The 17,728-nt window shown below is 32.0% G+C and overlaps 1 protein-coding gene across 1 annotated transcript in view; it reads left to right on the plus strand.

The window, feature by feature from the left end:
* Window positions 1–17,728, plus strand: part of LOC122801261 (fibronectin-like) — a 363,509-nt gene that overhangs the window by 57,468 nt on the left and 288,313 nt on the right. The window contains exon 2 of the mRNA XM_044070812.1: window positions 1,353–1,610. Within this exon, the coding sequence (XP_043926747.1) occupies window positions 1,353–1,610 (258 nt within the window). The remainder of the gene's footprint in view (window positions 1–1,352; window positions 1,611–17,728) is intronic.

Raw genomic sequence — 17,728 nt, forward strand, 5'->3', positions numbered from 1 at the left:
CAAATTCATACTTTTAAATCTTACTAGACTCCTTGCATGGGAGCTGAAGTTCTTAAGCCTAGTCTGGCTGATCTATTCTTGGCCTGAAATACTATAAACCTTTAACCATCTACCAACTGTCCCTATCTCTACCTCTTTGGAACCCTTAATAACCTGCAGCTTTGAAAGCTGAAAATATATGTCATTTAGTCTGATAAGTACTCTGTGGGACCATCCTCCTTACTTGGGCTCACAAGAAATTCTATGGTCATCCAGGTTCCTCAACTGTGGCAGAAAAAGGAGGCATGCAGAATGCCCCACACAATTCAGATCTCCCTTAAATAACCAATGCAAACATTTTGCTTGAGATATAAGGATAGAGATAGAGAACATTTGCTGTTCTCCTACCAGTGACACAAACTAACTTTAATGACAGAGGATTACATTGCACACAATGATTTAGAAGAAGAGAATATTGTTATAAATAAAGCGTCATAATAAAAAGTAGTCTAACTCCATATATTATCAGAAAGAATTATATATAGAAATGATTTAGGAGAAGCAGTACCTGATCGTCACACTGTTATCCTGCTTCCTCAGACTGTATAGTCTTGTCACTTTATGGAAAAAAGGCAAATGTCTGCATTATTGGACATCATTTCATGTAAAGGAAGCCAGTTAATGTTTCAAAAATAGCAGGCTGCATGCTCATGTGTAATCCTTAACATTTTTCCACAAGGAGAAACAGCACTTTTTATAAACTTACAAGTTGTTCAGCTAACTCAGGCATTTCTCTGTTCCTTGCTCTTTGGACCAGGTCTCTCCCCCAGTTAACAAAGCAAATATGTAAAGGAAATATTTCCATTTTTTTTTTCCCAGGTATTCTCCAGTTTTACTAAGCTGATGTTTTTAGTAGTTTCGGCAAACTGAAGAATCTCTTTGGTTTACGTCAATGTCAGTAACTAACAACTCATAGCTTGAATGATATGGACCAAGGTATTGCTTTATGGTAAATATTGAGGATGATGATATTACTAGATTTTAGTCATAACATCTCTAGAGTAAGAATAACAGTATATTACAAATATCACATAATGTCACAGGTTTCATTTTAAAATTTCTTGCTGCCATTATACTTGGATTACTGATGCACTCGAGCTGCTGTGGTTTGGATCTTGCAGTTCCTATTAAATGTAAATGACCAGTCTTGCTGTTATTTGAAAACAAAAATGTTTTTTACTTTTTCTGTTTTAGCAGTGACAGTTTACCCTAAACTAGCCATCTGTGCAACTACTCAATTTTCTTAATTTACTACTTTAGACTGAAATATTCAAGAAGTATTATATGAGTAACTATGTATTTTCCTTTTTCAGAGCCTGACATACCAAGGAGCCTTACAATAACAAATAGCACAACAACATCGATGTTCCTGACATGGACTGCTCCAGTAGGACTTCACAGCTACTACATCATTAATACCACTGGAAGTTCTTCTGAGAGTATGGTTGTAGAAACTGACTATGTTAACATCACAGGACTGATCCCAGGAGGAAACTACAGTATCAGTGTTTCAGCACATTCATTTGATGGGACGATTGAAGGAGACAGTGTATCAATGAAAGGGTCTACTAGTAAGTGCTTCTGCTTTTACATTTTACACAAAACACAGGGTCAATTGCCATGGTGGTTCATATAGTGTGGATGATGTAAGGAGGTTCATTTTTCCACATTTTCCAAAGAGATCATATGGTATGCACACAGATTTTGAAATGCTGACTGTCAATCAGTAAAAGAGCTAGCCAAACAGTGTTGTAATGGTCCAATTACCTCTATTCTTCTGAGGTTGCAGAGTTTGGTGTTTATTGTTTTGTAGTCATGTTTATGTATTTGTTACACATTTCCAATAGCTTGGTGTAAGGCAGTAGTAACTAATTTTTGTTGTAAATGCTATTAATTTTGCAGAAAAAGTCCAGATGACATACTCAGTTATTGTACAGAGTGTATCAAAATTTAAATTAAAACTGCAGTTTGAAATCCTTTGTGCATACATAGCTGATTTTATATTTCTAGTTCGTTGGATTAGAGCAGATCATTTTTAGTAGATAGTCCCTTTAAATCTAATTTATATTCTTGAGAATGCATTGTGTAGCTCTATTTTCTGTTTCTTAGCAGCACATTCTGGATAATTGTGAAAGACAGTCTGTTGTGGATACCTAGTCATAAATGGATACCATTTCCTCAGGTTGTATATTTTATAGTCATGCTAGTGTCATAAATGAAGTACAGTTTGAAAGTTGAGATGTGGCTGCCTACATTTGCCTTAGGCAATGATATATCTCAGCCATTTTCTTTTAGAATTCTGCAGACCAATTAAATGATCCAGTGAAACTTAAATTAGCTGAGAGACAAATTATTTTTTGAATTAATAACTTACCTGCAGTGTACCAGGTATACCCAGTTTAAAGAATAATTGCCCTGAGTGCTTTCCTCCTCTAGACCTACTCTTAGTGGTGCAAGAAATCTTCATTGATGGAAATTATGGCAAATGTAAAACTCATTTTCTCATTATATTTTATTTGTGTTCACTTTTTGTAGTTCCCTTTGTTAGGCATGGTTCTCTTGATTATATTAGTTTTATGTTTAGTATTACTACACAAAGATAAGACATCATTGAACCACTTTTTCCACTTCCATATGCACTTTGTTTATCTTGTCTCAATTCAGTAAAAGCAAGCTTATTATAAACAATAATTGACAATGCAGAAGTACAAATTCATACTTTGAAATCTTACGAGACTCCTAGCATGGTAGCTGAAGGTCTTAAGCCTAGTCTGGCTGATCTATTCTTGGCCTGAAATACTATAAACCTTTAACCATCTACCAATTGTCCCTATCTCTACCTCTTTGGAATCCTTAATAACCTCCAGCTTTGAAAGCTGAAAATGTATGCCATTTAGTCCAATAAGTTGTTTGTGAGACCATCCTCCTTACTTGCATCCACGAGTAGTTCTACGGTTGTCCAGGTTTCTCAACCATGGCACAAAAAGGAGGCATGCTTTAAAATACTTGGGCTAATTAGGGACCTGTCATTTTACAATTCTGATTATTCCCTTGCCTGACAGCTTTTCAGTGAGGTATGATTTTCAGTAATGACGTACAATATACCTTCGGATTTTACTAGATTAGCAGCTTGAACAATGTCGTGTTATGAATTTTTAAAACTCTAAAGCACTATGATATCTTCCCAGTACCACTCACACATATGTTTTTGCACTTTTTTGATCAATTTGGGAGCTTTATTTCTGCAAATATAGGAACATTTTCAGATGCTTGCATTTTTAGTAAAACATGCAAAGTCATAAGGTAATATAGATGTGTATTTACTTTTTATTATTTTACTAATAATTTACATTAGACTGCTTTTTCTCACGACTGCAGCTAATTTCACTTCTGTCACATGCGATGTCATCAAGCTGTCTCTCAAACTGAGAAATGCTGTGTAACTTTTATGCTTGTCAAATAAAGTTATACATTTTCTCTACTTGCCACTCTTTTTTGTGATTCTTCTTCTTTTTCGTAGTCATCCTTTGTATACTGCCTGAGATTCATACTTGCCATTGTGCACTCTTTATGTTCAATTCACCTTCTTCAGATCTTTTCCTCAGTAGAAGTTTCACTTTGTGTACATGTTCTGTGACATTTTTATAATCATTTTTTGAAAGATATGACTACCTGTTGAACATATCAATATATTACACATGATGCGTGTTTACTTCTTTTGAGAAACAAAGGAATTCTTCTGATACCACACATATTCTTATTGATGTGGAATTCAAAGTGGTTTGTTTTGATAATTTTGAAGATATCTTTAATTCAGCTGGTGGCACTTCATTATGATATTAAAAACATCTGCCTCATACAACTGCATTTCTGAAGAACTCTGAGAGCTTCTCCATATATATGTCCTTCATCTACCCTACGCAAGTCCTCTAAATACTTTTTTCATATTAACATAGGAGTACCCCAGGGATCAATCATAGGACCTCTACTATTCAACATTTTTATAAATTACCTACATAAAGTTCCCTCTGACTATGCTACCATACAATATGCAGACGATTCAACCATAATCTTTACCTTCAATAACTTCTCTGACCTCCAAAAGTTAACACTAAAGGCCTTTACATCCATAGAACTCTGGCTAAACCAATCACAGCTATTGCTTAACCCTAATAAATCTAAACTACTCATCTTTGCATCTAAACCTGTTTCCACAGACTTTACTATAGTCTCCATAAATAAAACACAAATAGAGTTAGTAAATCAGGCCAAACTGCTAAGAATTACTATTGTCTACAAACTTAGCTTTGACTTGCATATCAATAATGCAATAAAAAAGACTAATTTCAAATTACGCAAACTTTACAGAAACAAACAATACTTAGACAAATCCATCCAAATAAAACTTTCAAAAAGTCTTCTCCTTCCAACCTTACTATATAGGACTCCTATCTTCGCCAATCTCCGCAACTCTTTGCAACACAAACTGCAGACATGTTATTATAAAATTGCAAAATTTGTATCAGCCCAACCAGATTGCACCCACCATTACCAGGTCACTAGACAACTAAACTGGCTAGAATTTGCACATTACCTACATTACACACAACTTACCTTTCCCCATAAACTCATTTATAAACCCAAGTGTTGCCCTTCAATAAAAATATCATTGAACCTTATGTCCCATCCAAAAATCTATGCTCTAACAACAAAAACCTACATAAAGTATCAAAACCTAGTAAAAAAACAATTATCTGCTCTATTCCCATTTTATAACTAAGCTGTAGAATGCCCTCCCATAATCAGTTATAGAATTACACAGCATAATCTAAAACATCTCACTGATAACCCCAGCTGCACATGCAACACATATCCACAACCTCCTTAATCTAGCAAAACTGTTTCACATGGCAAATATACTTATGTATATGTCATACTGTTACACCATATGAGTTATCCCTAATCTTTAGTATCCCAGTCCACACATCTATACAACTATCTTAACACATTTTCACTTTTCTGTCACTTTCTACTTTTAATACTACCATTAAATACATGCCACCTATAATTTACATATTCCTACTACCTAGCTATAAGATTCTAATTATATCTATCCTACCTTTAAGTTTAGCTCTCTATTTCTACCTTCCCACTACACTTACCGTTCCCTTTTCTTACCCCCCCCCAAAAAAAAAAACACTAGAGCTGTATTGTTAAATATTTCAACTGTATAATTTTCCTACATGCTAATGTTCCATTGTTACTGTATTGTGCATTTTTACAACATATGTGTTGTTTAGATTTTTTTTGTATTATTTCACTTGCTTTACAACTAATTGTTTCCTTACAAATTCATGTAATGATTTTCATGTAACTTGGAGGTTTTCCTCCCTGTGCCTCCACTGAAAATGGGTCTCAAGTCCAGTGGACTTTCCCGGTCAAAAAACGTCAATAAATAAATAAACAATAAATGTTTTATCTTTGTATTGAATTTCACCAGCTGTTTTTTTTTAAGACTACTTAATCTGAAGAATTTTTATTCCTCAGTTTTTATTTCATTTCATCATTAATAAAGCATTACTTCTGCACTATACAGTCAGTATTATTGGACAACAGGAATGCTCCTTTATCCAGATTTGAAATTAAAACAATTTCTAGTCTTCATGTCCTCTTTAGAAAACTAAAAATGCTGTTTCACAAAGTGAGCCTTTGCATAGAAATACCATGAGGAGTTAATCAACTCTAAAATGAACTTATTTCTTATGATCCTCTTAAAATGTCTCATACTGATATTGGTTGATCATTGCAGGGGCTTGTATGTTGAAATTGCACAGTCGCTCCTCAGAAAATTACCATGCATTTGGAATTTAATTTTCTAAACTTTATTGCCATAAGGCATATATCAATGACTGCTATTTCATAGTAATTTGTTCTACACTTGAGTTAAGTAATATTTATTATAAAATAGTTAGCACTGAAGTTCATACTCAGAGTATGAAAACTGAGACTAAAATTAGTAAACTTGTACAACTTCAGTGCAGATTGAAGTGTCCTGATGATGAATGCATTAGGAGAAAAGATACTTTCAAATTACTAGAGATGTGGAAAATTATTAAAAAATGAAATTATATAAACCCCACACTATTTAGATCTCACTTAAATACCCAATCCAACCATTTCTTTTGAGATATAAGTATAGAGCAATACAACATTTGCTGTTCTCCTACCAGTGAGACAAACTAACTTTAATGACAGAGGATTACATTGCACCCAATGATTTAGAAGAAGAGAATATTGTTATAAATAAAGCGTCATAATAAAAAGTAGTCTAACTCCATATATTATCAGAAAGAATTATATATAGAAATGATTTAGGAGAAGCAGTTCCTGATCATCACACTGTTATCCTGCTTCCTCAGATTGTATAGCCTTGTCACTCTATGGAAAAAAGGCAAATGTCTGCATTATTGGACAGCATTTCCTGAAAAAGAAGCCAGTTAATGTTTCAAAAATTACAAGGATGCATGCTCATGTGTAATCCTTAAAAATATTCCATCAGGAGAAACAGGACTTTTTACAAAATTAAAAGTTGTTCAGCTAGCTCAGGTCTTCCTCTGTTCCCTGCTCTTTGAACCAGGTCTCTCACCCAGTTAACAAAGCAAATATTTAAAGGAAATATTTCCATGTTTTTTCCCAGGTATTCTTCAGTTTTAGTAAGCCGATGTTTTTACTAGTTTCAGCAAACTGAAGAATCTCTTTGGTTTATTTCAATTTCAGTAGCTAACAACTCATAGCTAGAATATATACCAATGTATTGCTTTATGTTAAATATTGATGATGATGCTACTAGATTTTAGTCATAGCATCTCTAGAGTAAGTATAACCATATATTAGAAATATCAGATAAGGGGGGCGTGGCCAAGGATGAACACAGGATAGCAGCAGATTTCTTCAGCTCCACCAATTTCATTACATTGACAGGAATTAATTACTTAAAAAATTAATTCTTGAAGTAATTTTCTTTCTAAATATGTTTGTTTTATATAGTTCTTGAACTATATCTAAAAAAGAAAGGAAATCTTAATAATATTCCTGTCAGAAATTACTTTGGAAATTTTCCTGTCAGTTTATCAGTCTGAAATGAGTTCCAGTAAGACAAATTCTCAAGACTCCAGCATCAAGAAAGAACTTCAGTCTCTGATAATTATAGTCCAGCAACTTACTGCTAAGATGGATAAAATGGATACTAAAATAGACACTTTCATAGAAAAACTACAAAACAAATAGACTTGTTACATATGGACCTGCAACAACAGAAGATCCAGATGACAGGCATAGAAGAAGCTGTGAATGACATGGAAAATAAAATACAAGAACAGGAAATCAACATTGAGTTTCTGCTGAAACAAAATACACATTTACAAACAAAGCTGGATGACCTGGAAAATAGATCTAGGCGCAATAACATTAGGATTTTTGGACTGCCAGAAAATATTGAAGGTAACAATATTACTTCTTTTTTAACAACATGGCTCCCTAAAACTTTAGATTTACCAGAAGCATTCTCTTTTGGTATCGAAGAGCACATAGATCTATAGCTAATACTAACTCTAACAAAAACTATCCTAGATCAGTTATAGTTAGATTTCTATCATCTTTTGATAAAGAGATGGTTCTTAAATCTGCTTGGGCTAAAGCTCCTGTTAAGTTTAATGAGACAACTGTGCGTTTTGACAATGACTATTCTTCCATGGTAATTGCTAAAAGAAAAGTTTTTCTGCCACTAATAAGGGAGCTTAAAAAGGCACAGTTTAAAACATACCTTCTGTTTCCTGCCAAGCTTAAAATCTTCCTTCCTGATGGTCCTAAGGTCTTGATGATTTAGACTCTGCTTTACTGTTTGTCAAAGAAAAAGGATTTTGGATAAAATAGAAGAAATGGAATGGGCTAGTTCTTCATTAAAGAGATTGGCAACTGAAGCTTCCTGGAAGACTTCAGAGAAGAAGAAGAGACTAAAAACAAATGATTTGTTATATGTTTTTTCTCTCTCATCATTTTAGTTCATTATTAATCTTTTGAATATAGTTCCTGCATTTCCAGAAAGCCACAAATATTTTGGAAAAGATTTAATCAAAGTTATTCTCTATGTGCAAAGAAATGTTTTGTTTCATAACCAGTCAAAATGCCTGAGGATTTAATGGCAGGCGGTGACTCGATTTGTTTTCTTTCTGAAAAAGTAAGGTTAGTAATTTGATACATTTTTTTATCTTTACCTTTTTTTTTCCTTCTTCTTTTATTATTTTCTTTGTTTAAACAATGACATTCTATTTAGATTATGTAGTGGGTAAAGGGTGGGGGAGGCAGGGAGAGAACAGTAATGAAAATATCATTAATAGAATAATAACATATTTATTTCTTGTAAAAGTTTATAAGTTCTTCAAATGCTATTTCTAATTATACTTTCTTGATTATACTGCTTATGCTTGTTTGTAAATAATCTGTCATGCTTTAACTAATAATAATCAGAACTAAATAAGAGTAAATAATATGTTTTATTTTTAACTCTATTAATATAAACAGTAAGTAACATTCCATTGTATATACTTCTTACAGCTTTCTCTTACATTTTTTATTTCTGCCTCACTCCCTTTTATTTTCTACTCTCTTTTCTTTTCTTTATTAATATATAGAAATGCTTTAGACTGTGTGGGCACAGTGAATAATAGGATTTGTATGAAAATTGAGTTGGGAGAAGAATGCTGAGTTTTATTGCTTGTTGGTAATTTTGAGTTTAATTTCACTTGCATAGAGGCTGTGATGATCTGTGGAATACATTGTGGAGGTTCTGTCATGTTTAGATGCATTTACACTGCTAAATGAATGTTTGTCACTAGTTTTTAATAAGTTTCCGCCAAAATGTTAAGAGAGACAATCTGGGATGTGGGCTGTCTTATGCACAATGTCCTTGAGTTACCTCAGAATCTTCAAATCACAGAATTCTCACAGAGAAACTGAAAGCAGTTAGTATAAACATTGACAAGGTTATCACACAGACACACCACAGATTCAGGAAAAATACTCTGTTCATAAAATATGTCAGTTATAATGAGTTTAAATGATGTAGTTTCTTGTAGTAAGTAAATGTCTTATTTTAGAAGGCATAAAAAATGAAACATTTATTTAAATGTTTTTGAAAATGTACTTAACAGCAGCATAATAATCTGTGTTAAAAATTTGTGTTCCAAACATATACTTTACTATAACTCATTTAATTCATCTGATTGACAAACATAAATAATCTTATAACTCTATTCTGGAAGAAATGTCATGTGATATATTTTAAAGCAGTAGGTTAGCATGATTGTAAAATCTGGTTACTAATATGTGTTTGCTGTGCATTATTTTGTATAAAGCAGACAGATTTATTCTAGGGACAGCAAGTAGCATAGTGCTCTACTAACACACAACTCAGTGAGATCAGATATATATATATATATATATATATATATATATATATATATATATGTGTGTGTGTGTGTGTGTGTGTGTGTGTGTGTGTATGTGTGTGTGTGTGTGTGAGTGTGATGGCTTTTTTTCTGAGAATCTGCATAACTATCAATATGATTTATAATAATTTCTATGAATACAATATTTTACTCTATTGACAAAATGAATGTTTGCCACAAGTTTTAATAAGTTTCCGCCAAAATGTTAAGGAGACAATCTGGGATGTGGGCTGTCTCATGCATAGTGTCCATGAGTTTCCTCAGAAGCTTCACTCACAGAATTTTCACAGAGAAACTGAAAGCAGTTAGTATAAACATTGACAAGGTTATCACACTGACACACCACAGATTCAGGAAAAATACTCTATTCATAAAATATGTCAGTTATGATGAGTTTGGATGATGTAGTTTCTTGAAGCAAGTAAATATCTTATTTTAGAAGGCATAGAAAATGAAACATTTATTTAAATGTTTTGAAAATCTACTTAACAGTAGCATAATAATCTGTGTTAAAAACTTGTGTCCCAAACATATACTTTACTATAACTCATTTAATTCATCTGATTGGCAAGCATAAATAATCTTATAACTCTATTCTGGAAGAAATGTCATGTGATATATTTTAAAGCAGTAGGTTAGCATGATTGTAAAATCTGGTTACTAATATGTGTTTGCTGTGCATTATTTTGTATAAAGCAGACAGATTTATTCTAGGGACAGCAAGTAGGATAGTGCTCTACTAACACACAACTCAGTGAGATCAGATATATATATGTGTGTGTGTGTGTGTGTGTGTGTGTGTGTGTGTGTGTGTGTTTGTGTGTGTGTGTATGTATCTGTCTGTATGTGAATATGTATGTGTGTGTGTGTGTGTGTGTGTGTGTGTGTGTGTGTGTGTGTGTGTGTGTGTGTGTGTGTGTGTGTGTGTGTATATGTATGTGTGTGTGTCTGTGTTTATGTGTGTGATGGCTTTTTTTTTTTAGGTAATAGCAGGTGTTTCTGAGAATCTGCATAACTATGCAATATGATTTATAATAATTTTTATGAATACAATATTTTACTCTATTGACAATAATGAGTTTAAGTAAATGCTCATATACAAACAATTCAAGATTTTTTGGAAGCTGTTGATAGAATTCACATGACAGAAAATAGATGCATCTTAATGCATGTAATGTCTGAATCATATTAGCCAAAGTTTTTGATTTAAATGAATGTTAGAACATAATTTTCTCTCCTCTTGATTTCTAACATTAAGATTATTTGAATGCTATTAGAATTCAAGTGTTATATATTACATAGATCTATATAATAGTATGAACAGTTTTAAAAAAAAAAAAAAAAAGTTTATTTTAGTTTATATGATGCTGTTTTACCAAATGTGTAGTTTTGTCTTGATAGATAATTGAATTGAAAACTGTTAACCTCAGTTAAATATAACTAGTATTAAATTGATAAGGTGGTAGCTGAGGTACTGCTGCTTAGGGTAGGGGTTAACTTGAGTAGTAAATACTGCTCTAAGTTGGAGTTTTCAACTCAGGCGGGATGCAAGGTTTAATCCTTACATTATTTTCACTTGTTCATTGTTATATGTATATAGTTTTGACATCCACAATATATTTTGTACACTCATTGTCACTACAAACAAAACTGAATCCTATACAAAATCCCATAAGAGATTTAATAAATACAGCTATATTTAAAGGTACACCTAAAAGAGGAGATGTAACATTATTTATCTTGTTATTTGTTATTTCGATCATAAGATTCTTGAGTTTTAAAATGCCAAATGACATCTTTAAAAGGAATTTCTTTAAACATTAATGGATTGAATAATCCGTGTAAAAGGGCAAGCCTATTAAGATACATTAATCTACACAAGGCCAATCTAGTCTTCCTGCAAGAAACCCATCTCTTGAAAAAAGATATTGATAAACTAGCCACTAATAAGTATGCAGTATTGGTTAGTTCAGAGCACTCTCAGAAAAAAGAGGAGTGGCTATTTTATGGAATAAAAGTATGCCCATTCCTAAAACCATTAAGTCTTATCAGGATGACAAAGGAATGTTTTGTATGGTTACAATACAAATTAATGGGAAGACTTACACTTTAATTAATGTATACTGGATACCTGGAACTGGTATTAATACAGTGAAACATCATATTGATAAGATCATATCATTCTCTATAGGGGATATTATTTTAGCTGGTGATTTTAATTGTATACTACATGAAAGTGATACTACCACTATAAAGAAAAGAAGAATTACATCTAATGTAAAACATTTAAATGATTTTGCTAATTCTTATCATTTGAATGATATTAATAATCAGATAGAGTCAAAATCATTACCATACACCTTTTTTTCTAACAGATACAAAACTTATTCAAAAATAGATAGGGTCTTTATTTCTAACCAGATGGTAACAGATTTAATTAATTCCAAAATCATTTCATGTCCTATATCTGATCATAACTCAATTGTTTTGAATTCATGATAAAAATACTCGTAATGTTCAGATCAAAAGGATACCAGCATACTTAACTCAGCTAAAAGACTATAAAGAATATATACTTTCAGAAGTACAACATTTTCTAGACATAAATAATACTCCTGAAGTCTCCATTGTCTATGTTTGGGATGCCTTAAAATCATATCTATATGGACAAAGTATCAGATGGTATAATAACAAAAGGAAATCTTGGGATAAGGAATTGTTAGATATTCAAAGTAAACTAGACTCTTATAAACATAATAATAAATAAAATATTATGGACAAGAAAGTTATTGAAGAAATAAACAAACTAAATGAGAAATACAAAGAAATTTTAACTCATAAAGTTAAAATAACTTTAGAGAAATACAAGTTTTGTCTTATTCAATAAGCCCCAAATACTTACATAGACTTAAAAATAAAACAAAAGATTGAATAAACAAAACCATATCAAAGAAATCTTTTCTCTAAGGAAAAAGAAGAATGTTTCTAGTATACCAGAAATACTGGATGAATTTAGAAATCACTTTCACAAGATTAACCATAACAACATTAACATGGAACCTAAAGATAAAATAAAGGAGTTTATAACCACAAACATGAATAAAAAGCTTAATAAACAACAGATTAAACTATTGGACAAGAGTATTTCATATACAGAAGTTATTACACAAATAAATAAGCTTAAATCAAACAAAGCACCGGGTAATGATGGTATTATACCAGAGATATATAAAATCCTTTCTAAAACTACATATTCATTAATACATACGGTTTTTATTCTGGCCCAAACTGAGTTAATAACCCCCCCATCTTGGCAATATACATTTATTTCACCAATTTTAAAACCTAATAAAGATCCAACTAGATGTTCTTCATATCGACCCATCTCATTACTTAATGTTGATTATAAAATGCTTATGAGTATTTTTGCTGATAGATTGAAGACAATTATCCCCGGCATTATAGACATAGATCAGATGGGCTTCATTGTAAATAGAAATACTTTTGATAATATAAGAAGAACTTTAACATTAATTGATTTTGCAAATAGGAAAAAGAAAGATTTAACACTCATTAGCCTTGATATAGGTTCAGCATTTGATTCAGTAAGTTGGGACTATCTGTTTACCTTACTGCAGTGCACAAATTTCTCTGATGCATTTGTAAATTTAATTGAGCATTTATACAAAGGAACGCTGGCTTATATTAAGGTAGGAACATATGTTTCACAAAAAATACCCATTCTTAAAGGTACAAAGCAAGGATGTCCACTTTCTCCACTATTATTCACTTTAGTAATGGAGCCTTGGGCTAATTTGATTAGAAACAGTACTGACATAGAGGGTTTTGAAATAGAAGAAAATACAACATCAAAAATTCAACTTTTGCAGATGATGTTCTAATTACATCAGCAGGATCTAATTCTTCTATGCAGTCTTTATTTGATAAAATGATGAATTTTAAAAGTATTTCTGGTTTAATATTCAATGAAGAAAAAACTAAAATACTACCTATATATACACGAAAAAATACTCTCATTAGTGATTTTACTAAATATGTACCCAACTCAGGTCAGATAACTTATTTAGGTATAATACTATCTAAAGATATTAAATCTATTATATATAATAACTATAATACCTGTTTTCTTAATATACAAAATCTTTTTTAATACCTGGAATAATATGTTTTTTACTATGGAGGAGAGACTTACAATTATTAAAATGATAATATTCCCCAAGATTTTATACTTAATACAATCAATAATACTTTCACCTACAAAAATAACTATCAAGAAACTGAATACACTAATGTTAAATTTCTTATGGGCACCTAATAGACCTAGGATTGCATTAAAGAAACATACTAATAGCTGGTCTCAAGGGGTATTTCTTTTCCAGACTTTAATTTATATATTATCTCTTCTATTATAAAAGTTATTACTTTATTAATAGATCGGTCATATGTCATAAAATGGAAAGATTATTGGGAGCTAATTAGTATGCACTTCATGAAAATCTCCTTAACACATAAAAATATGATTATAAATAACTCCATGTTGTGGTTGCTAAAGGAATTTTGTACTTCACCTATTACACCTAAACATATGGTCTGTTACCCATTAAATATTATTATTAGTTATCGTAACTTTATATTCATGCACCCTAAGTATAGGGAATGGAATTTTATTGTATTCCTATAATTTATACTCAGGGTATGCTTATGTCATCTACTTCTGAAGGAGCTCATTTAGCTATAGATAATAATCTAAAGTACTGGTATCAGCTGATATCTGATAATAAAGTTAAAATCTAGATTTCTTAAAACAAGAATTTGATCTAAGAGAAACTTGCTGGTTAGAGGTTCAGATCTTTAGACAACATCTCATTGATAGAATAGATCTAATGTCTATAACAGTTAAAGAATCTATTCCAAAACTGATTGATTACTTGATAATAAATTTACAGCATAAAGTTTCTGATAAAGGTAAACTTTCATATATACATAAAATTATCAGACAAGAAACTTTTTACAATGTAGATTCATACTGGAATTATTTCACCTCTATTAATGGGGACCCACCAACTCAACAAGATAAACAATATATATTGGAATCTGCTTATAGAACTACATCTTCCATTGTCTGGAGACTTTATACATGGAAATTTTTTACATAGATCTTTTTATACACCTTTGATGATGAATAAAATTAATAATAAAGATAATCTATGTAAGAGATGTAATGTAGAAATTAATGCTGACTGGGCTCATATGTTTTATGACTGTATGAAGTTGAAAGAATACTGGAAGTCAATTAATGAATTTTTGCAGGCTCTTTTTACAGATAATTTCATTATTTCTAAGTCTCTTATATTATTCAACACACCTGTACCTCAATGTGTTAAAAAGATTAAGCTTCCTTTGTTATGGTCTATCCTAGCAGTGGCTAGGAAAATAATAACTAGAAATTGGATTTCAGATACACCTCCTTCGTTCAATGAATTTAAAAATGTTATGAATATAATGTGTCATATGGAAATAAGCACAATTAGAATGAGAACAACTAGAAAAACATCACATTTTATTGTATGGGATAATTTACAAAATTTGTTAAAAAAATTCTAATTTCAATAGCACAGTATTTTAGTTTAATTAATTGATCTGATTGTAGTGGATGTCTTTGTAAATACTTTAGTTGTTTTGTTGAATATTATAATAATACCTATTTTTAATTATTTGTATAAAATTGTTATGATATTTCTCTTATATGTTAAAGCAATAAACTTGTTTTAAAAAAAAAAGAAATATCAGATAATGTCACAGGCTTAATTTTAAATTTCTTGCCGCCATTACTCTTGGATTATTGATGCACTTGAGCTACTGTTGTTTGTATCTTATAGTAGCTATTAAATGTAGGTGACCAGGCTCGTTGTTATTTCAAAACAAAAATGTTTCTTTCTTTTTCTGTTTTAGCAGTGACAGTTTACCCTAAACTAGACATCTGTGCAACTACTCCATTTTCTTAATTTACTACTTTAGACTGAAATATTCAATAATTATTATATGATTAACTGTGTATTTTCCTATTTCAGAGCCTGAAATGCCAAGGAACCTTACAATAATAAATACCACAACAACTTCACTGTTCCTAACATGGACTGCTCCAGTAGGACTTCACAGCTACTACATCATTAATATCACTGGAAGTTCTTCTGAGAGTATGGTTGTAGAAACTGACTATGTTAACATCACAGGACTGATCCCAGGAGGAAATTACAGTATCAGTGTTTCAGCACATTCATTTGATGGTACGATTGAAGGAGACAGTGTAACGACAAAAGGGTCTAGCAGTAAGTGCTTCTGCTTTTACATTTTACAAAAAACTCAGGGTCAATTGCCATGGTGGTTCATATAGTGGGGATGATGTAAAGAGGTTCATGCTTCCACATTTTCCCAAGAAATCAAATGGTATACACACAGATTTTGCTCTGATTTTGAAATGCTGACTGTCAAGCAGTAAAAGAGCTAGCCTAAAAGTGCTGTAATGGTTCACTTACCTCTATTCTTCTGAGGTTGCAGAGTTTGGTGTTTATTGGTTTGTTTTTGTTTATGTATTTATCACACATTTTCAGGAGTTTCGTATAAGGCAGTAATAACTAATTTTGTAGTAAATGCTATTAGTTTTGCAAAAAAAGTCCAGAAGGCATACTCAATTATTCTACAGAGTGTATCACAATTTAAATCATACTGCACTTCAAAATCCCTTGTACATACATAGCTGATTTTACATTTCTAGTTGGTCGGATTAGAGCACAACATATTTAGTAGATGGTCCCTTTAAATCTAATTCATATTCTTGAGAATGCATTGTGTAGCTCTATTTTCTGTTTCTTACCAGCAAATTCTCAATAACTGTGAAACACAGTCTGTAACGGACAATTAGTTGTAAATGGCTACCATTTCCTCAGCTTGTATGTTTTATACTCATGAACATCCAATGCCAGTGTCACAAAGGAAGTACAGTTTGAAAGTTGAGCAGTGGCTGTCTATTGTTGCCTCAGGCAATGATATATCTCAGGCATTTTCTTTTACAGTTCTGCAGACCAATTAAATGATTGAGTGAAGCTTAAATTAGCTGAGAGACCCAAATTATTTTTTTTAATTAATAACTTACCTGCAGTGTACCATTTTTCTCCAGTTTAAGGAATAATTGCCCTGAGTAATTTCCTCCTGTAGGCCTACTCCCAGTGGTGCAATAAATCCTTAATAATGGAAATTATGACAAACGTAAAACTCATTTTCTCATTATATTCTATTTCTATTCACTTTTTTGTAGTTCTCTTTTTTAGGCATGGCTCTCTTAATCATATTAGTTTTAATGTTTAGTATTAGTACACAAAGACAAGACATCATTGAACCATTATTTCCACTTCTGTATGCACTTTGTTTTTCTTGCTTCAATTCAGTAAAAGCAAGCTTATTATAAACAATAACTGACAATGCAGAAGTACAAATTCATACTGTGAAATCTTACGAGACTCCTAGCATGGTAGCTGAAGTTCTTAAGCCTAGTCTGGCTGATCTATTCTTGGCCTGAAATACTATAAACCTTTAACCATCTACCAACTGTCCCTATCTCTACCTCTTTGGAATCCTTAACAACCTGCAGCTTTGAAAGCTGAAAATGTATGCCATTTAGTCCGATAAGTATTCTGTGAGACCATCCTCCTTACTTGGACCCACAAGTAATTCTACGTTTGTCCAGGTTTCTCAACAATGGCACAAAAAGTAGTCATGCAGAATGCTTTAAAATACTTGGGGTAATTAGGGACCTCTCATTTTACAATTCTGATTATTCTCTTGCCTGGCAGCTTTTCAGTGAGGTAGGATATTCAGTACTGATGTATCTGATAACTTTGGATTTAACTAGATTAGCAGCTTGAATAATGTTGTCTTATGATTTTTTTTAACCCTCTGAAACACTGTGATATCTTCTCAGTACCACTCGCACAGTGGCGTAACTACGAGAGGTGAAGTGAGGCAATTGCCTCAGGGCGCCAAGCGGCAGGGGGCACTTTGGGCAGGGGCGGCTCGTCCTATTGGACTGCAGCCCTCCCACTTAGAAAATAACAAAAATAAATAAATCTGTAAAACATAAAAACAGTGAGCGATCCCAGACTGCC

Source organism: Protopterus annectens, chromosome 4.part1 (genome assembly GCF_019279795.1).
Source record: "Protopterus annectens isolate FY-2018-M chromosome 4.part1, PAN1.0, whole genome shotgun sequence".
Taxonomy (NCBI): Eukaryota; Metazoa; Chordata; order Ceratodontiformes; family Protopteridae; genus Protopterus; species Protopterus annectens.